Here is a 22,886-nt window from a genome sequence, read left to right on the forward strand (position 1 = left end):
GTGATCCTAGCACTTTTTGTAAAATTCAATAGATTTGCATCACTAGCTTGGGCAGACACAAAGGCTTTTATTAAGGCTATAACTAGAGGCATATGTTTCTATACTTTTATAACTGAGGTTCCTGAATGGTATCTGGTCACCCGCTATTGTATATCCCAAAATGCAGTTAACATCTGCAATGTAGAATCATAAGACATGAAAAATGACACAAGAAATCAGACTACAAATATCTTATAAAGAATAACTTTTATTCTTTTCAAAGGCACCAGTGAAAGTAGAGACACCACATACTATAGCTATCACTATTGTTTCTGTAAAGCAGTTGTAGAGCAATGACTTCATGTAACATATACTGTATAAAGTGCGCGCCATTTTATCCAGTTTGGAATGATTTACTGACCTCATTTGCCATAGCAATATTTTTGTAACTAAGTTTCTGTACATTATGTAACATCAAGCTTACAATAGTTCAGTTTATTAAACATAAGCAAAAATTAGTTTTCATGGACTGATACAAAGAGCAATTCAGCAGCGATTGTATATGTATTGAGAAACATCATAGCATGTGCATTGCTGCTCTATACTGAAAACAGACAAGCTCTGTCCCATAGAATTCTATGGAGCATTGCACATGCTTGACCGTCTCCCCTTGCATATGCTGGTGAGGAGGTCTGGTGGATTCAGTACCTCCTTACTAGTGATCTGTGGGGTTACCAGTGGTTAGGCCCCCAACAAACTAACATTTATTATCTATTAAGCAGATATATAATAATGTTCTTTAAGGTTGAGACCCAACCTTGCAGAAAAGCAGTTTTTTTTGTTGTAGGTTTTGCTACGTTTTTTTCTTAGCCAAACCTATGAGTGGATTGAGCAGAAAGGATAAGTATAAGAGCGTCTTATATATTTTCCATTCCTATTATAGAAACTCTTGGCTTTATCGAAAAAAAAAAAAAAAATCTGCAACAAAAAAAGTAGGTTTTCTGCAACCCTGTTTACAAAAAATGATGATAAAATTGATATGGTCTCTGAATAAAAAATATTTACATTTAATTTTCCATAAGCGATTGTAGATCTAACAATTCTATAATAGTGCACAATTTTCTGTTTATAAAAACATCATATATATTAAATTATTATATTTCTATACTTTACTATGTAACAAGATTTAGGTAATTTGCATGTAGAAAACCATAAAGACGCCAAATTGTTTTTCTTTTGTATATATTTTGTTTCCCAGTTTTTTCCTATAAATTATTGTACTTATACAGTCAACACTGTAGATAGCTTAAATATATTCAATAAAAATTAGGACGGCAAAGCAAATAGTTAACCCTGTCTCTTATGTGGGATCGACTAATCCACTAAATCACTGAGCTGTGAAGTGTAGGTTCAGTTTCATCGAGTTTTTTTTTTTTTTTACTAAATCCACTGCACAAGTGGATACATTATTACAATATATTATTTTATAAAATGTCACAAGGAATTATCTTTATTTTTATTATTCACATTCAAATCAGGAAAATATGCACTGACAGGAAATGACACATTCCTGACGTCATCTCTATTTCCCCATAGATTGTAAGCTGTTGTGAGCAGGGTCTTCATGCCTCGTCTGAACTATTAACGGGGTCGTCCAGCTTGTTTTTACTGATGACTTCAGGATAGATTATCAAGAAGTGATTGGAGATCCAACTCCTTGGACCCCTGCTGATCAGCTGCTTGAAGGGGCCGCAGCATTTCCTATAGAAGTGTATGAGATGAGGCCTAGCTGCTATGAAACAGACAACATGCATTGTAAACAATGAATAGGACATGGTGCTTGTACGAGTATGGCGCAATGGCTCTTTCACACAACTGATCAGTGGGGTCCTGGGTGTTTGTCACAATCTTCTATTGAATACAGAGCATCAATAAAAATGAACTGGACAACCACTTTAAAAATTTTTTTTACATGTAATGTCTAATGTTGAATGACTTAACAAAATCAAAAATTTTGGATTTGTCTTGGATGAACTAAAATGGCCGATGTGATATGACTTGGGTGTAGGCCCATGGGAGGGGTAAAAATTTGTAAAAGACTAAACATTTATTTTCACCTTCACCTCTTTTGGTCTTCCTCGTGATGTCTGGCCATTGTGTCTTCCTCCTCCAGGTACTCTGGGGCTCTTCTACAACGTCTTGTGCTCGGGGTCATTGATGAGTCCTGTGTTTGGGCCTTAGCAATGACATGGGTACATTGATCATCATGATATCATGACACTTGGCGTGCCCATGTCACTGCTGAGCCCCAATTACAGGTCTCAGTGGTGACTCCAGACGCATGACGTAGGCTCCGGCGCTCTTCTGTGCCTGGAGAAGGAATATACAGGTCACCGGACAATGCGAGGAGGCCTGAAAGAGGTGGGAAATAGAAGTATAAATAATTTATTGTTTTACATCTCCCTTAGGCCTACTCCTATTATACTCCGGGGTCTGAAGATATCCCAGAGAATAATAATTTCACATCCAGTTCTATCTGAACAAACTCATACCGAATCAGAGGAAACAAATCCTCAGAGGTTCACCCATCCGTAGTAATGTCTGCTTTTCTTTGTACACATATCCTTTGATTTGTGAAGTGCTACAGAATATGTTGAAGCTATATAAATACTATTGCTATGGACTGTAATACAACTATCTCACAGTTGTCTTCCATAGTAACCAGTCACAATTATTAATGGATAAGGGCACTTTGTGTGTGAGATCCATCAAATAACAAGTACTATATACAAACAATGATGGTAACAAAGTTTTGTTATAAAGAATCCATGTAACCACATGTATCCAGTTGTATAAATATAATTCACAATTAATCCAGGTATACTAGATGGCTTCAGGCATCTTCCTAAAAAATCATAGAAAAAGCTCTTTATATCCTAGTGGACTTCTTTAAGAAAATTCTGTAAATGCCCCATTCATTTACAAGGTGCTTGATAAGATCACAGTTTTACCTTTTTTACTAAATAGTCATAACAATATTAATAACTATTTCATGTGATATGTGTTACTACTAGTTTTACCTGTTCCTTAGTGTTTGTGTTCCCTGTAGCGCAGGAAACCAGAATAAAGTATGAGCCTGCTGATTCCTAGTGCTACAAATATGTGGGTATGACCATATCTGATAACATCATGCTGTATCCCAATGATATTCTGCATATGTCTCACATGTTGGAGACAAAGACTAGGAGGATCTACAGTATGTGCACTGTAAATAAACCAATGGCTCCATCTACTGTCCACTGCCATTGCTGTTCTTCATGGTGACATCCCAGACACACGGCACAAGCTGTGATCCATATTTGTAGACATTGATAAAAACCCAGTACCTTGATATATATTGATTTATGTCTTTTATATTATTTATTACAAAATGTTCCCATAGCTAAGTAAAATGTTTAATATGGAATATCTTTGTCTGTAGAAAAATAGTCTCATCATATCAAATCAGTAAGAAAAAGCTATGCCCTTTAACTAGACGCTGTTGTTGCAATAAATTTTGCATAATTGAATAGTACAACAATTATAAGAAACTGTGCAATATATCTTATTACAAAGAAATGCCTCTTTCTGCTCTTATGTGTCTGGTTTCCTGGTCCCCTCCCTTTGCTAAACTGAATTTCATGCTGGGTATATGCTCTATCCATCTCAGGTCACATGGCTGAGATGACTCACTCATTGAGATGAAAGGGTGTAGGAGTAAGCAGGAGATAAGAGGCTTAGTATGATGCTGTAGCTACTTATGAGGCTGTCTATCACAACCAAAGCTTTACTCACATCAGTACAAGTCAGTACTTCTCTATATATGCCCTGCATGGTCCTTGGCTGTTTCTGAGTGAGAGAGAGACAGTTATAAAGCAGATTCTTCTCTAGTTACTGTGTACAGTGTAAGCTAGTCTCCACCCACTAGATCAGATAGGCACGCAAACTACAGATACAGCATGCAGAGGGAGACACTGCTAAAAAATTATTGCAAACTATAACTTATATAATGATCATAAATAGTGTTATTCCTCATGTACACACACACACATAAGAGCTTATCCTAAAATGTCACTAGAAACGACAAGTACACTTTAAAGGGAATCTATCAGCTGGAAAATCATTATAGGGCAGATTTTACACTTTTTAAAGATGTCTTTCTTATTCTATATTGCAAATTCATTTTCATTAATATCGCCATTTTATTATTATTATTTAAATTTGCTGAAAAGGGCTTTAGGGGCGTGGCCAGGGCATCATTCCTACTCTAGATAGCCCCCCTAACTGAAGATAAAGTGGGTGATGTCCATCAAGCAATGGGGAGAGCAGTGGGATGGCAGTTAAGGGCCGTCATCTACATCAGAGAGTGAAGCCCTGGCTGGAATTAACATGCCATAAAAGCCCTTTCCAGCTAATTTGCATAAGAATAAACTCCTGATCGTCATGAATATGGAGCTACAATGTAGAATAGGATCAGCCATCTTTGGAAAGTGTAAAGGCTGCCCTACAAGGTGCTCTCATTAGTCTATATTTCCTGCTGACACTCCCTGTAAGTTTAAAACAGAAGAAAAATAATCTTTTAGTTTCTTGCCCTGAGTGATCAACTAAAGTTATCAACACACAAACTATTATATAGAGGATGAATTATGTTGCAATAAAAATTTTAAAATAAAAAAATATATTATAATATCCCAGGTAACTGTACCTCGTGTGTTTGGTCATAGTCAGTGCTGTGATTTGTCAGTATGACAGATTATATTTCTATCATCCAATTGCTTGAGAATGTACTGCATTGTCTTAAGGTAGTCATAGAATTTTAATAGCTTTCAGGCCAAATGATCTTTGGCTGACAGCAGTTCCTCCCAACTCGCCCCATATACATGCACACTGAGTTCAACATGTATGTGTGGTCTATTAGGAGAAAGGATAAGCCACTGGTGGACACCTCTGGCGGTGGCTTATCTCTCATAGGTGCTAAAGAATTGGGCACTGCTATTCAACATGCACAATTCTGTTTTTGGGAGTCAGGAGACCCAATACTAAGATAGTTAGGGGATCTTGCTAAAATGAGGGGATTTGGCTGACTTTTCTTACTTCTTACAAGTATGAGAGCCTTTATACTGTTCCGAAATAATAAGGATTATGTGCAATTCCAGACTGCACACTCCTGAGGTACACACATATTTCAGAATATGATACCTATGGCATAGTAACATTGGACAACTTTCACTTCTGTATCTTTTATACTGTTGACCCATTAATGAAAGCATCTTGTTGCTCGTGCTCATACAGGGCAAACTGCACCGCCTGGTGAATGCTGTGAAATACCATCATTTCTTCATCCCTTTTAAAATAGTCTCCATTCCTAAGGGAATTCTTTACAGAAACGCTGCATTGAGCCAGCAGAACACGAATGCCAATGTCACCATAATCTTTCAAGACTTCTTTCAAGGTGTTTAGCCCTGCCGTATCAATGAACTGGATGGCACTACAGTCAATGATCACAGAGTGAAGGGGCAATTTTTCCTGGTAAAGCCGCTGTATGGTTTCGACAGGGGTAAGACTGGTCTCTATAATGCCCTCTTTCTTCTTCAGCTTCTCTTGCTTCTTTGCTGCTTTCTTTTCTGCTGATGCCACCACCACTGGATCCACACCAACATGTTTATACAAGGCTGACTTAAAGCAATTCTTATTCACATAGTAGAGAGCAGCTTCAAAACGAAAGACCTTAATACCTTGTGTGGTGTTCAGGTCCTTGTAGACAGCCATAGATTCATATACATCTGAGGCCTCCACCCTACCTAGCAGTGTCACCCCTGGCATCTGAGATCTTACAATGACACACAACATAGAAAAGGCAATGCCAATTAACAGTCCCAATTCTGTACTAATTAAGGCTGATGAAAACATGGTGACCAACCAAATAGATGTGTCCACTTTGTTGACTTTCCACATCTTGGGAAGATCTAAAAATTTTCTGAGAGCACCTCTCAAGTTCACTATGGTGATAACTCCAAGAACACATTTTTGGAGAGAATAAAAGAGAGGAGCAATTACTAGTAAGACCAACAGAATGACCAGCGAGGTCATGATTCCTGAAACTTGAGTTCTGCAACCAGTGGACTCTTTCACTAGTGTTTTTGCAAGAGCAGCACTTGTGGTAAAGCAATGAAAAAATGAAGGGATGATGTTGCAAAATCCAATGGCATACATTTCTTGATTGGCCTTTACCTCATACCCGTGTTTCTTGGCAAACATCTCCGAGAGGGAGACAGTGATTGCAAATCCTATAATTGCAATGGACAATGCCCCCAATGCTACGTTGGGAATTAGGCTCCATTCTGGTGGCTTTGGCATTAGAAATCCTGTAGGTATTTCACCTGCTATACTGGACTCATATTTTTCCTTGAGATGACCAAAGTGAGAAGCAAGAGTAGCACCGACTACTACAAAAAGTTCAATAGGAATGGGAGCTTTAAGTTTAGATTTGAAGCACTCATTGAGCTCTTTGGCTGGTACCAGAACTGCAAGGCACAGAATACTGGTAATAAGGTCACAAATATTGGTCTTGTGAATATTCTGGAAGATATATATCCAAGTGTATATGGAAGAGCCAATCCCATTGGCACGTGGTAGAGTTAAACCTAAAAGATACTTCACTTGAGATGTGAGGATTGTGAAAGAGGCACCTGTTGCAAATCCACTGAGTAATGCATCAGAAAGGTAGACAGAAACAAAGCCGACTTGTAGGACTCCCATTAATACCTGGAGAGTAAAAGACAAACAAAATTAACACAGAAAATACATCTAAATACAAAAACGTGTCTTTTTATACACTTAGATATTTTGGAATATTACTGAATTTGTATTAAATGATCACTTTTCAACAATTTTTGCATACATTAATAGTACAAATAATTATAAAAAAATTTATGGCTCTTATTAGGCTGTTTTGAAGCTCCCCATCCCTCTATTAAACTGAATTTAACTCAAAAAATCTCTGTTACAACCATCTCAAGAAGTCTATGGAGATGGGAGGGTAAAAAGGAGTAAAGCCTGGTACATATCTGTGCTGGAGTATCTGTTGGAGACTCCATCGCAAGAACTGCCAAAAATCGTCAGAGAGAACCCTAAAAAAAATCACGTCAAAATACACATCAAAATACACGTTAAAATACACGTGTAAAATGTCATTGAAGTCAATGGGAGTCTTATTTTTACACGTGTATTTTGCCAAAATACACACGCGTTTACTCCCTGTGAAGGGGCCCTAAGACTTCAATATAGAGGGCAAAACTCATGGACCTCAACTTGTATGGATAAGGTAGTTGAATGGACATCAGTTGCCCTAGATTTTGCTGCGAAAAGGGGACTCAGAGGTAAGCAATACAATACAATACATCTTTATACAGTGAGTGCCAAGACTACAAGGTGAATAGATTGGTAAGAGTAAGGGAGAGTGGTTGAGGGCCCATATATATCAGTAGAGACAGAGACCCAGGGGCAATTATGGTAGATGGTAGAATGCTGAAAATATACTACAGGAATGAATAGAAAACAGAATTCCGCTTTTTTCAAAGTACTTTTACAAGTGGAAATCTCTGGTAATTTAGTTTTTGGCTGTCACAGTGGACCAAATTTATTAAAGTCTATACCTTTTAATAAAGTTGTCCCAGTCTTAGTAAATGTGAGCTTTTGAGTATTTTTGACACCTATTCAAATGAATCATTAACCCCATCCATTCCGGTTAGATTGGGAAATCATAATGAAATGGTTCGGTAGGTATCTATACTGTCCCAACCGTCTACTAAAGCATAGTTTGATCCATTATAATGGAAGAGGTCGGCTATTCTCTTTGGTCTATAATTATTCTATTAAAACATAATGAAGAGTAAATAAGTCTTTTCCTAGCTTGCAGAGCGGTGATAAGAGGGAGCTGTTAATGAACATACCCAGAAACCTCATTATCTGTCCATAGAACTGCATTCCTAAATGAATTAACTCAATCGCCAATCATTGCGGCTATTCCCATATAATCTCCTTAGCGTGGAGACGTCCAGCTCTACCAAGGTAATAGCAGAAGCCTACGCTGAATTGCTGTTGTCGTGATACTATATAAATTGCTATTTCCACACAAAAGAAGTGAGAAGTTTATTTTATTAAAATTTAATTAAAACGGCAAAGAATTGGGAGGGTTCACATAAAATCAATTTCACAGCGCCCTGCGGCCTAGCACTTGACAGACACACGGACTATTCCAGTGCTGAGGCCGGAGGGGCAGTGTTGATTAAATGATTTGTGTGCTATATATAGAAGACTAAAGCAACTTAGCCAGATTACTGTATTAGCAGGGACCGTTCTCTTGTTCTTTACCTCATCCCCCAATAAAACAACACAGCTTTGTCTAAATGCTCTCCATGCATTGTGTTAATAGCATATATCTTTGTATAGGGGAACATTCCCAGGTCAAAAGATTTCAACAACTTAGGTTTGATTCAAGATAAGCTATAAAAGAGAGAACTAATAAAATTCAGTCTGCAGGTTTGCAAGGTAGAAGGGGTAGAGAAAGGGAAGATACTTAAAGGGGCTCTATCAGCAAAATCATGCTGATAGAGCCCCACATATGCGTGAATAGCCTTTAAAAAGGCTATTCAGGCACCGCTAAAGTTATATTAAACTACCCCCCAGTTTTAAAATAAAACCCTAAAAAAGAATGTGATCTACTTACGCATCGTGCACGCTGGGCGGGCATTCAGGGTGTGTCTTCTTCTTCATCCACGCCTCTTCTTCCTCCGATGTCCTCCGGTCCCGTCCTCCTCCGGCGCTCGCGAACTGACACGGATATAAAAAAAAATGGCCTGGGCGCCTGCGCAGTAGCATGCGGCTTCTACTACGGCTACTGCGCAGGCGCCCAGGCCATTTTTTTTTTTATCAGTGTCAGTTCGAGAGCGCCGGAGGAGGACGGGACCGGAGGACATCGGAGGAAGAAGAGGCGTGGATGAAGAAGACGTCGCACCCTGAATGCCCGCCCACCGTGCATGATCCGTAAGTAGATAACATTCTTTTTTAGGGTTTTATTTTAAAACTGGGGGGTAGTTTAATATAACTTTAGCGGTGCCTGAATAGCCTTTTTAAAGGCTATTCACGCATATGTGGGGCTCTATCAGCATGATTTTGCTGATAGAGCCCCTTTAAGATTGGTTTATAGTCAGTATTATTGGTCATATAGGTCTACATAGCAGCTGTATACGTAAGTTTTTTTCATTTTTATCTGAGATTTACTAAAGTAAGTGCTCCCTGACAACAAGCTGTCCGATCAGTTACCTATTATCTGTGGGAACACTTAGTAATATGTGATCAACTTTCCTACAGAGCCATCACTGGGGACGTTAAAGGGGTTGTCCAGGATATTTTAGTACCGGGGAAGGAGGCTGGGGAAGGTGAAACTAAAACAAAAAAAACATATTCATCAGTCCCTGGTGCTCCATTTTCTCTCCATCCCTGCTTGTTACTTGTTCCAGCAGAGGTCCTCGCCACATGTGACCACTGAGGCCAATCAGTGGCCTCAGCAGTCAAAGGAGAGGACACGGGATGTCACCAGTGACGCATACGAGTGTCGTCCTGGGCTCTCTCCAGTGACCAATGAGGCCACTGACTTGCCTCAGTGGTCACCGGACTTCCACCGGAACAAGCCCAACCTTTATTGACTCATTCTCTAAAAAGCTACATGAAATTGGGTGTTGTACCTGCATTTCTATTCCATCTTAGGGCAGGTTCACACCAGCGCCCGATCTCCGTTTTGCAGGTTTCCATTTCCTGCCCGAGAAACTGGACAGGAGACGGAAACCGGCAGGTAGTTTTCAAACCCATTCTTTGGAATGGGTTTGCAAAGTGTCCGCCTCTGAGCATCTTCTGCTCTCCGCCGCGAAACCGTTTTCTTTTAATCGAACACAAAGTCGGACATGCAGGACTTTGTGTCCGGTTAAAAAAAATGGCTCCCCCCCCCTCCGGTGAGCAGAAGGTGCTCAAGGGCGCTCACCGATGGACACCGAATGCCGGGTTTCTGTCTTCTGACAACAGAAAACAGAAACCTGAAAAATGGAGATCAGGTGCTGGTGTGAACCGACCCATACAAGGTTTCCTTCATTGTAGTGTACCTGGTCCTACAATGTTGTTAAAGGGACCTGTCACAAGGAAAATACTGCTCAATCTGCAGGCAGCACGTTATAAAAGAGAAGTAACTCAGCAGATTGTACAGAATTTTTTCCTACAAAATTATGCATCAATCTGCCATTTATCCATTGAAATATCTGCTCTTTCTAAGTCGAGAAGTCAAGGAGGAGGTCCTATCAATGCCTGACATTCTCCTCTCTATGATTGTGTATACTGAGAAAATTGTGGACCACTGACAGGACCGCCTCCTTGACTTCTCGACTCAGAAAGAGCAAAGATTTCAATCGATTATTGAAATTAATACGATTGCACTAAATCTATTCCAAAAACTAATGTATCAATATGCTCAGCTCCTGCTCCATAATATTCTACATACAGACTGGAATGTAATTTTCATGTTACAGGTTCTCCTTAACTGCACACTAAGGGCTAGTTCACACGTGGGCAAAGGGGAGGTTTTTGACAGCGGAATTCGCTTCAAAAACCGCTCCTTTAACATGGTGGTCTATGTAGACCACTAGCTTTTTTTTTTCCTCCTAGCGTTTTCCGCCTGAAGAAGCAACATGACCTTTCTTCAGGCGGAAAACGCTTGAAGAATTGCATAGAAGTGAATGGGAGGCAAAAACCGCGCGGTTTTTTGCACACAAAACCGCGCGGTTTTTTGCAAAAAAACGCGCGGTTTTCGCCTGCAGTTTCTATAGCACATATAGGAAAAAAAAACCCTAGCGAAAACCGCTAGCGAAAACCGCGTCAAAAACCGCGTCAAAAACCGCGTGGAATGCAAAAAACAGCGTCAAAAAAACAATACAGAATTATTAGGGTCAGTTCACACGTGAAAACCGCCTAGCTTATTTGTGCTAGGTAAAAAACCTCGAGGAGTTTTTTTGACGCTGTTTTTTGCATTCCACGCGGTTTTTGACGAGGTTTTTGACGCGGTTTTCGCTATCGGTTTTCGCTAGGTTTTTTTTTTCCTATATGTGCTATAGAAACTGCAGGCGAAAACCGCGCGGTTTTTTGCAAAAAACCGCGCGGTTTTGTGTGCAAAAAACCGCGCGGTTTTTTACCGCGCGGTTTTCGCCTCCCATTCACTTCTATGCAATTCTTCAGGCGTTTTCCGCCTGAAGAAAGGTCATGTCGCTTCTTCAGGCGGAAAACGCTAGGAGGAAAAAAAAAGCTAGTGGTCTACATAGACCACCATGTTAAAGGAGAGGTTTTTGAAGCGAATTCCGCTGTCAAAAACCTCCCCTTTGCCCACGTGTGAACTAGCCCTTACTCTACTTCAATGGTTCTTAACTGGGGTTCGATCGAACCCTAGGCCCTATGTTACGGTTCATTTTGTGTACCAGTAAAAAACATATACCTATGTCTTGAATTTGGAAAAAAATCATATTTGATTTATCACTAAAGAAGGGATCGGTGAATGTGCATATGAGACTGGTGGGTTCAGTACCTCAAACAAGGTTAAGAACCACTGCTCTGCATTATTTTGACCACAATCTGACAAATATTCCTATCTGTTCTGTTACGGCGAGGTTTTGTTGAATATAACAAATATCCTTACATTGTCATTTCTATTTTTCTGTTCCATTATATGGATCCTCCTACGCAGTGGTGCATCTAGCCTTACAATGAAGTATTATTATTTTACATGATTTGACCTTGACAAATGTTCCTATATGTTCTCTTACTGCGACACATCATGGTTATTTGAACAGATTGTAATATAAGAAATATCCTTCAGTCTGAATCACCATTCATTGAAGTGGTTTCCAAACATAATGAGCATGAACAACTACTCAACTCTTCCTGGTCCTCCGGTTCCAACAGTGGAAAGTCCAGTCTTCAGTTTACAGGTCTACCCCAGACAGCAAAGAAATCCCATTTGTGCTAGGTGAAGTCTGCAACCAGTTACAGGTGACCTCTTCACAAATGGCATGCGACTGCTGTGGCCTGGCACAAACAGCTGGGAACCTGTAAAGGGAAGACTGGACCTGCAGCCACTGAAAACAGAGGACTGTGTAGTGGCATGTAACTTTTTAAAAGTTTTTAAAACCAATCATCACTGTTAAATATTAAAATAATATGTCAGACAACCTCTTTAACCATGCATATTTTCTTTATTATCTCACTTTTTATTTTATTTTACTAAACCCAGTGTGGAACTTGGGCAAGAAATCATTTGATCAGGTAGATTATCCTGTATTTCTGTGTATTATACCTATCAGTATAGGATATATATCACATAAGTTCTTTCAAGCAGCTGTAAGGATGTTTGTCAATACCCTAAAAAACATGTCTTTCAAGCGGAGAATGCTTACTATATTTTTTTTAGCACAAATTTGATTTATACAATTGTCATTCTGTGAAAAAGGCTGCAAATGAAAATTTGGAGCAGAACTATTTTTAAAATACAGTAAAGTAATACAATGGCACAGATGGCAGACACTATTTTAAAATAAGTAGACAAATAGCACTGCAAAAAAAACCAACTTATAATAGAATGCACTAGCAGATTCTCACGCACGAAATATACAGTAGTTTAAAGAGAAAGCCCTTCTGTATAAACCATTTAGTCTTCTTTAACCTAAATCCTATAGGTCCATAATGGTTATTTACTGATTGGTTTTATACTGTCCTTACACAGTGTGGAGCTATTGTTATGTTACAGGCCTATAAGCTAATACACAGAAAGACAAGCACCGAGCAATATAACACAATTATGAGCAGTCATGTGCATTGCAATATATACAGGCCAATGAAACTACATGAAGGAGTAAGGCTAAGTTCATACAGAGTTTTTTGGTACAGAACCTGAGGCGAAGGCCATCTCAGGTTCCGGACCAAAAGCCGGGTAGCCGTGACTAAAAGCCGTAATACATTGAAAGCATAGGGAAAAAAGCCTCCCATTGATTTCAATGGGAAGTGCACATATGCCGACTCCCATTCAAGTCAATGGGAGCTGCTTTTTACGCGCTCATTCTGAACATGTTTTTACGATCATTATGAGTGCAGCGTTAAATCGTGTGAAGGCTCCCTACAAATGTTCTCTCCAATAAATGGCTTCATCATTGGTCATGTTAGCAGGATCCTTATAGAGCTCTAAAACTTCTGCACAGATATAGAATGAAAAGACAAAAATTCCCCCACTACTACGAAGAACTTCCTGTACATTGTACATAATAATGCAGTCAGGTCCCCCTAGTGGTGGCAGAATTGTAGTTTTGGTCCTATGACTAGATGCTGCAAGACTTGCACCTTAAAGGGGTTGTCTGGGAATAATTTAAGAGCTCCCTGGTGGGGCAGTAAGAATCATTTATTTTTAATTTTATCCCACTCCCAATCCACAGGGAGATTTTATTCAACCTAGACAACTCATTTAGGCTAAGGCCCCATGTAGTAGGCCGCATGTGGTTTTCCTGTAGTGCTTTTCACAGAAAGTCTGCAGAGGTTTCCTTTCATTATACCTATAGGAAAACCACTGGCGTTTCCATATGTATAATTGCCGCAACGATTTTTAAAATCAAGCCATGTTTGCTGTACGTATTTTCCTGCAATGTGTGGATAGGAGCACACCACATGAGGCCCGACCTCAAAGGGAGTCTACCACCTCCTCCTCCGCCATGTTACAGAGCACTTTACAGTAATAAACAATATATTTGTTATGTACGTTACTTTTGTAAATTTGGAGAGGAACAACTTTAAAGCCATATGCAAATGAGACAGTTTGTGCAATGGGGACGGGTCTTCAGCCTGGGGAGCACTGCTCTTATGTGGCATACATAACAAAGGTATGTTTTTTATCACTGTAATGTGCTCTAACGTGCTGTTTGCAGCTGGATATGCTTGGGGGAGGTCATGGACCTTTAAGAAGTGCAATTTTGCAATGTGTCCAGTGGTCTACACAGTCAGTACTTACTTTTGGTTTCTAAGGGAGCGTTCACACTACCGTCGGTGTCCGACGTAGTGTCCGCTCCTAGTGTCCGCTCAAAATCTGTCACGGACACTAGGAGCGGACACTAGAACTTCCTGTACATTGTACATAATAATGCAGTCAGGTCCCTGACAGAGGAACCCTGCATGCAGGGCTTTTCTGTCCGCTTGAGAAGTCGGACATCTTCTCTTGCGGACAGGGAAGGACGGGCACGGAGTGCAAAAGAACGCACCCGATGCCCATTCATTTGAATGACAGGTGTCACGGACACATCTAGTGTCCGCTCCTAGTGTCCGTGACAGATTTTGAGCGGACACTAGGAGCGGACACTACATGTCGGACACCGACGGTAGTGTGAACGCCCCCTAACTATAATGATGTTCTTTACCAAACATCAGTAAATAGGAATAATATTTACTCCAATGTGTTATGACTATGGCATTTTCTTCCATCTAAAGCTAGTTGAAAGCTAGTTGCAGATGACCGTGTGGTGGGTCAGTGTAATACCCATGTATTTCACGAATAGTACACGGACCCATTCTTTTCGAAAAGCCCTTACACATGACTGTGATTTTCACAGTCCCGTGTGCAGGCCGACAGTCCGTGTCGCATCAGGTAGAACAGGTCCTATTCCTGTTCTATTTTACGGCCTATGATTTTGTGGCTCCTATTCATTCAATGAAAGGAAGCACAGCCCGTGCACAGGTGGAATATGGGGACATCCCCATGTTCCCCATGTGCAGCCCATGCTTTTAATTCAGGGTAGGCCAGTTGTCTGAAAGCGGCCTTAATATAAATATATGAATGTATATGTACTCATATGGAAGCTGCTGACATCATTTAGAAGTAGTTGCAGTGTGCAGGGCTGGTGACGTGTCAGTGATTCCCTTCTGTCTCTCTCCTTTAGACTATATTTGTAAGCAGCGGATTATAGTGATTAAAGTAGTACTGGAATAAAAAAAAAAAAGCTGAGGATTTATATCTGTTTGTAAGTATGGGAGCTCCGGGTCGGACATGGGCAGCGTTTACTGGAGGTCACTCTGGGGCTACATAGAGATTACTGGAATATGACCAGGTCCTGCTGTCATGTGCCAGTCACAGCTAGCGACACCCAGTATACAGCCCAGGTACTTATCTGTCAGTGGGATCTACAGAAAACACCCATCTAGCTCTCTTTGCAGGTCTAACCCATGAAACCATAACACTCCTATTTCCCAAATATCATTAACAGGTAACTGCTCATAAAAACAGCCATGTGCTAGCTTTCATTAACTCTTTATTATATTACAAAACATGTTATTATCCTATGTACCAAAACATGTATATACCCTAGTCATAAAGTCCCGTCATACAGCATACAGAGACAAGGTATCTACAGAAAATACTCAACCAGTTCTATCCGCAGATCAAGCCAGGGAAACCACAACAATTGCATTTCCCAAATATCATTAATGGGAAATTGTTCTCAGATACAGCCATGTGCCTGTTTTAATTAACTCTTTATTGTATGCCAAAACATGTTATTATCCCATGACCAGTCATAAAGTCCCTTTATACAGTAAAATCATACCTCCCAACCGTCCCAATTTCCACGGGACATTCACGATTTCAGTGACGTGTCCCGCGGTCCCGGTTGGAGGGAGGTATGTCCCAATTTCAACTCAGATCTGCATCCAGAGGACGCAGATCTGAGTTGAACACATACGCGGCTAAAGCAAGGAGCTGTCACAGGTCAGCTCCTTGCTTCGTCGCTGCACGCCTCCTACTGGCAGAGATGTGAAGACATGAATCTGGGGGCAGAGATGGAGGGGCATGAATCTGGGGGCAGAGATGGAGGGACATGAATCTGGGGGCAGAGATGGAGGGGCATGAATCCGGGGGCAGAGATGGAGGGGCATGAATCCGGGGGCAGAGATGGAGGGACATGAATCTGGGGGCAGAGATGGAGGGGACATGAATCCGGGGGAAGAGATGGAGGGGACATGAATCTGGGGGCAGAGATGGAGGGGACATGAATCTGGGGGCAGAGATGGAGGGGACATGAATCTGGAGGCAGAGATGGGGGGGAACAAGAAACTGGAGGCAGAGATGGGGGGACAGGAAACTGAGGGCAGAGATGGGGGACATGAATCTGGGGGCAGAGATGGAGGGGCATGAAACTGGGGGCAGAGATGGGGGACAAGAATCTGGGGGCAGAGATGGGTGACATGAATCTGGGGGCAGAGATGGAGGGGGGACATGAAATTGGGGGCAGATGAAGGGTGTATATGAAACTGGGGGAGAGATAGAGGGGGGACATATAATTTACGGGTGACTGTAGGAGGATTATACTGTGTGCGGACACATGAAAAATTAATGAGTTGGCGGAGTCAACACAAAAGTGAGCGGGGCTAAATTTGCCGCAGCGCGCTACACACATTTTGTCCCTCTTTCGGTTCTTCAAAAGTTGGGAGGTATGCAGTATACAGAGACTCCAAGTATACAATCCCATTATCTACAGAAAACATGCAGGCAGTTTTGTCTGCAGATTTAGCGAGAGAAGCCATAACAGTCGGAACTGTTATATACAGTACAGTCATTTGTCTGATTTTATTAATACTTTACGTGGCATTACATTGTGACCAGTCATGCTTATCATATTCCTCAAATACAAAATGTTGTTATATTTTATTTGGGGTCAGATTTGGTGGGTGCACCCACTAGATTACTGATATTATGGTATCTAATAAATGCTTAAGGGGTCAGATTAAAAACAGGCGGCCGTACCAAATGGTCAAAGTTAATAGCAGAATGGTTTTGCAGGTTACCACACAGCCACCAATAAACAATTAGTTTGCAATGACTTAAAGGAGTATTCCCACGTCGCATACTCACCCGTCTTCGTTTCTGTGAAATCTTCTGTCTTCCGGCTTTGTTGCGTCATTGGTGGGCAGGGTCACATATGCAAAGCCAAGCGGCGAGATGCCGCCGGCCCTGCGTGCCCGCTCATAGACCAGTCTAGCCTTCACAATGCGAATACAGACCCGACACCCTGTCGGGTCTGTATTCGCATTGTGAAGGCTAGACTGGTCTATGAGCGGGCACGCAGGGCCGGCGGCATCTTGCCGCTTGGCTTTGCATATGTGACCGCGGAGCGGAATAACAGCATCGCTTCTGCCGCTGCTTGCTTCATGCAGGGCAGAAGCATAGCGATGTTGCTGGCTTCACCTGTGCCGGCGTCTAACAGTCCCCAGCATCCGCCTCTCTATTACAGCGGATGCCGGGGAGTGTTAGACACCGGCACAGGTGAAGCCAGCAACATTGCTATGCTTCTGCCCTGCATGAAGCCAGCAGCGGCAGAAGCGATGCTGTTATTCCGCTCCTCCGCCCCCCCCCCGGAATAGCAGCATCGCTTCTGCCGCTGCTGGCTTCATGCAAGCATAGCGATGTTGCTGGCTTCACCTGTGCCGGCGTCTAACAGTCCCCAGCATCCGCCTCTCTATTACAGCGGATGCCGGGGAGTGTTAGACGCCGGCACAGGTGAAGCCAGCAACATTGCTATGCTTCTGCCCTGCATGAAGCCAGCAGCGGCAGAAGCGATGCTGTTATTCCGCTCCTCCGCCCCCCCCCGGAATAGCAGCATCGCTTCTGCCGCTGCTGGCTTCATGCAAGCATAGCGATGTTGCTGGCTTCACCTGTGCCATTACTTATGGCAAAAAAATTGTTATGGTGCAGAGCCCCTACCCACTTTTAATAAAAGTGGCATATTTACCCCAGACAATGGATGTACATACATACATACATACATACATACATAAATATCCTCTATATAGCGCTGAATGATAAAACTTGATTTGCTCCCTCTAGTGGCAGCTGCAGGGAAATGCATTGAATTAGTGAAGCAGAAGATGAAGAGCACTGACTCCTCTTCTCCCATAGCAGCTGCTTGCTCTACCTACATGGTAGGTACACCACCTGCTCTGGGTATGGTGTTTTGTGGCATTTTATTTTACACTTCTTCACGAGACGCCAGCAAAATATCTTGGGCTAAATAATGTTGATCCAGGGTTTTTATACTGACTGTCAGATTGGAGATGGGAAGGAATTTTTTCCCCTGAAATAGGGCAATTGGCATGAGCCTCATGGGGGTTTTTCGCCTTCCCCTAGATCATCACTGTAGGGAATTGTAGGGTTATAGGTTGGACTTGATGGACTGATCTCTTCTTCCAACCTCATCTACTATGTAATTATGTGGAGATATCTTGAGTTCATAACCACCATAACTTTTTTTTTATTGTAGACTATATGAAGGCTCATTTTTTGCATTTTGGAGTACATATAATATACTAAAAAACTTAAATTGCATTTTTATTTTTTTTTTGAGGGAGGGGGTGAATAAAAAGCCCATTTTATTTGCACTTTATCTTGCATTCCAATCCATCACAACTATGGGGTTAGGTTCGAGTAAAAGTGGCAACAGCCGTTTTGATTCTACCTGATGCGTCTTCCAGGTCAGATATTTCCAAGGTAACCATGGTGGAAGAGGAGTCAGACATGTGTAAAACATGCTGCTTTCACTCACATCTAGTCCCATATTTAGAATGGATTGTAACAGATTAAAGGGATCCTATCACACACACATATTTTTTTCTTAGTAACACGTCGGAATAGCCTTAAGAAAAGCTATTCGTCATCTACCTTTGTTGTCTTCTCCGCGCCGCCGTTCCGTAGGAATCCCGGTTCATGTCGGTATGCAAATGATTTCTCTTGCAGCACTGGGGGCGGGACCCAGCATTCAAACAGCACTGGGGGCATCCCCAATGCTGCCAGAGAACTCTCTCCAGCGCCGCCTCCATCTTCGTCAGGAACATCTTCTTCTTCCGGTGCAGGTCTCAGACTTCTAGGCCTCGGGCAGAGCAGACTGCTCATGCCCACAGGCCACGAGAAAATTGCCGCTACAAGAAGAAGACGAGGAAGACGGGACCCGAGGACATCGCTGCAAGAAGAAAGAAGATGTAGGTGTGGCTAAAGATGACGTGGGACCGTGCATGCCCGCCCAGCGTGCACGATAGATAAGATTATCATATTCTTTTTTAGGGTATTATTTTAAAACGGGGGGGGACAAACCCTTTTATAAAAAGTCACTTAGTGCTATTAATAGGTTAATAAGTGCTCCTAAATACCTGTAGTTTTTTGAGTGATTTCTGGGTTTCTCTGGGAGCTCCTGGCATCCTCTGCCTTTGTTTTCCTACAACTATCATGATGCACTGCACTTCATGAAGAGCTGACTCACACTAGCTCCCCCTCTCTCACATCCCCTCCCAGTTTCCCTAGCAAGCCCACCCACTACTAACTACCCAACTACTACTTCCCAACTAACTAACTAACTCAACCCCCCTCCCCCGACATCATACTTACCTGTCTTGCTGTCCGGATCTTCATATCGGCTCTATTGTACAGGCTGGCAGACGTCAAGAACAGGAGGAGCTGGCCTCCCAGATGGAAGTGATGTTCCATGCCCAGAAGATCTGGACATGAAGACAGGTAAATATGATGGTGTGGGGGTGGATGGGGGTTAAGTATTGGTGACATTTTGTTCCCAGAAATGGCACGTCACTGGAAAATATGCCTGTGGTGGTCACATGACTGCCCCGGCAATCTCGGATAACATACGTTATTTGTAAAGTCCAACTCCTTTAATTTTATGGTAGCTCTGGTACAATGTAGTATGTAATGCAACAATCACTACAATGCCAGTGAAAATGTGTGTTCCCATTTCCCATACATCTTGTCAATACATTATGCTGTTCCACTTTTACTTATTCTTCTACTTTCTACAGCACCTTTTTTTAGCAGGAAGCATAGGACATTTTACCTCATTGATCTGGGTACTTCTTCCTTGAAAATTGGGCCTTCAAAAGAAATGAATCGTTTAGTCTATGCTTAATGACTGACTTGACTCATAAGACTATTGAAAATTCATATATACTGTATTTCCCTTTCTAGCGTCATGTGATTCTCAGCTGTTAGATTGTGACATCTAATCGGAGACATCACGTCTTGGAGCAGCATTATTAATAGGTGTATATGGTCAACATTCAGTATACATATTCTGTAAAGATAAGTCATTTGTTACTCTCATAATTCATATTAAAGATATTCAGGGAGATTTATCATCTCTGATGGACAGGACAGGAAAGAGGAGTAGTTGTCCACAGCAACTCATTCATAAGAGCCTCTGAAAAATTGGAGATTTGGAATCTAAAGGGTTACTATAAACATCTACTCAGCATTTACTTTGCACAACTTTTGGTAAATCTCCATTTTTTTTTTTGCTTCCTACAACTTACCTGATACACTCCAGCCATAAAGGTTACGGTGGCTCCTATTGTAATTGCATAGCAGCTTCTGTCACAAGTCATTCTCGAAGTCTGGTTCGCATCAAGTGTTTCATTGGTCACTAAACCAGCCAAGGATGCCAGCTTATTTTCTTGGTCGCCCAGTTTGTCGTAACCTGCAGCTTGCAGTTCTCGGTCCACTACTTCACCCACCATCAAGCAGAGTACCCCAAATATTCCAACATGAATGTGTTTAGAGGTTCCCATGAAAAAATATATAATGCATGCAAAAAATGAGGTGTAAAGGCCATAGATGGGTTCCTGTCCAGCCAAAAGTGAGTAAGCAATTGACTGTGGAACTAGCAGGATCCCCACTATAAGGCCAGACATAGCGTCACCCAGCAAGTATTCTTTCAGTTTGTATTTAGGCAGCCATTGCAGCACAGGCAGGAAGCTGAGTAATGTATCTTTGGCTTTATTTGGGGAACAGCTGCAGGTTTTCCTTATCTTTTCAGTTAATCGGGTTTTTAAAGGGATTGTTTTCTTCTCTTTTTCTTCCAAATGTATGGTCCCTGGTGGACGAGGGCTTCGATGAACAGCTTTGATGTTGCCATTATCCTCCATTGTCATCTCGATTTCTGTTTCATTTATCTACAATAAATGGACAGCCATTAGAATGATGCTGATAATACATAACTTACCAACAAATCGGGTTTATTTTGTGTGTTTTCCCAGGAATATACTCATATCTGTAGCACTGTGTGATCAGAATAGTTGCATCATATTATAGGTGAGTGATAAAGTGAATAGGAATGTACCATATTGATTTCGCGGGTAGAATAGACTAATGCCAGGTATTCCTCACAAACTGGAGTACTTATAGTTTAAGATTACTTATGCCTCTTGCTCCAGTATTCTTTAAACAGTTGTTTATCTATGTTATTATCTATATGTAAAAAATCTTGCAATTCCAACTCTTCCCACTAAGCCTAAACTAATTTGTGACCTGTTAAACCTGTAGGCCTTGGGCCTAGGGCAAAGCTGATTGTGCATGCCCACCGGCCACAAGAAAAAAGCCGCTTATACAGTATTGTAAGCAGCCACTTTCTTGTGGCCGGCAGGCATGTGCAGTCAGCTGCCAGAGGCCTAGAATTTTGCAGCCACCGCCGGAAGAAGAAGCGAAGAAGACCCATTCCTGAAGAAGATGGAGGCGGCGCTGGAGAGTTCCAGTGCTGCAAGAGAACTCATTTGCATACCGACGAAAACCGGATTATATACTGAACAGCAGCGCAGAGAAGACATCTAAAGGTAGGAGAAGAATAGCCTTTCTAGCTATTCCTTCGTGGTAGGCAGAAAAAAATTGAGTTTTAATGATAGGATCCCTTTAAGGCAGTTTTCCTAAATCTGCCCCTCAATGTTGTATTTGTTTGTGCATTGATTTACCTGGCATCATTTCCTATTTTTATGAGTATTAGTATTCTGTACTTGCTGCATTTTATGCCAGTTTAGTTTAGTAATATAGTTCTACATGAAATGAAAGGTCTATTTCTCTGGCGTATAAACAGTAAAACAGTAAGGTCTTTTACTGACTAAGTAACACTTAGTCCTAAAAATATTAGGATAATCTTTACTCAAGAAGAACATCCATACATAAGCACTGGATGAAAAAGTAAAAGCAAAGCAAGAAGTTAGAATTCTTTGTGGTTCACAATATATTTTCTGCATCAAACAGAAGACAATACAGATAATCTGAGTGTCTGAATCAGCACAAAAATAGAATATCAAGGGGAAAGGAGCAGCCTTGGAAGAGGATAATTCAGAGTATCCCACAAAATACGAAAAGAGTATATACCCGATAGAGATCCATCTGTTGCCTAAAAATTATTTTAAAAACATATTTTTACATTTATATTAAAATTTGAGTGATTTGGTCAACATGAAGTGCATTAAAAACTAACTTGATGCCTAATATTAAATAGAGATGAGCGAACACTGTTCGGATCAGCCTGTGTACATCAGCCTGGCATGTACACTTTGCCGGCGGCCGGTCACCGTGCCAGGTGCTTCCATTCATTTCTATGGGAGCGTGCTGTTCGGAACGGCTGATCCGAACAGTGTTCACTCATCTCAAATATTAAATTATAAATTGTAATATAGTAACCATATAATAGCACTACTATCCAATTCTTCCTCCAATGTAAGTTTTCAGAAGGTAAAAAAAAATCTCGATTGTCTGTATCTGGGGTTAAAAGTGTAACTAAACCTTCAAACTAATATTGTATACGCCCCCTGCCTCGGAGACAAATGCAAAATGTGCTGCAGCCATAATGGAGATATTAGCAGCAGAAAAACTGATAAGACACCATGTTTGTAGACTTATACTGTCATAGAATAGACTACAAGACTCTGCAGTTAAGTACTCTTTAAAATGCCTGATATATAAGGCT

At 41.3% G+C, this 22,886-nt stretch overlaps 1 protein-coding gene across 2 annotated transcripts in view; it reads right to left on the reverse strand.

Moving 5' to 3' along the window:
• Nucleotides 1-3,393: 3,393 nt before the first annotated feature.
• Nucleotides 3,394-22,886, reverse strand: part of LOC142203704 (sulfate transporter-like) — a 33,729-nt gene continuing 14,236 nt past the window's right edge. For both annotated transcript variants that reach the window (XM_075274675.1, XM_075274676.1), the window contains exons 2-3: nucleotides 20,452-21,090; nucleotides 3,394-6,783 (exon numbers count right to left, since the gene is read on the reverse strand). In XM_075274675.1, the coding sequence (XP_075130776.1) occupies nucleotides 5,260-6,783; nucleotides 20,452-21,069 (2,142 nt within the window). In that variant the 5' untranslated portion in view covers nucleotides 21,070-21,090 and the 3' untranslated portion in view covers nucleotides 3,394-5,259. The remainder of the gene's footprint in view (nucleotides 6,784-20,451; nucleotides 21,091-22,886) is intronic.

This window comes from Leptodactylus fuscus, chromosome 5 (genome assembly GCF_031893055.1).
Source record: "Leptodactylus fuscus isolate aLepFus1 chromosome 5, aLepFus1.hap2, whole genome shotgun sequence".
Classification (NCBI taxonomy): Eukaryota; Metazoa; Chordata; class Amphibia; order Anura; family Leptodactylidae; genus Leptodactylus; species Leptodactylus fuscus.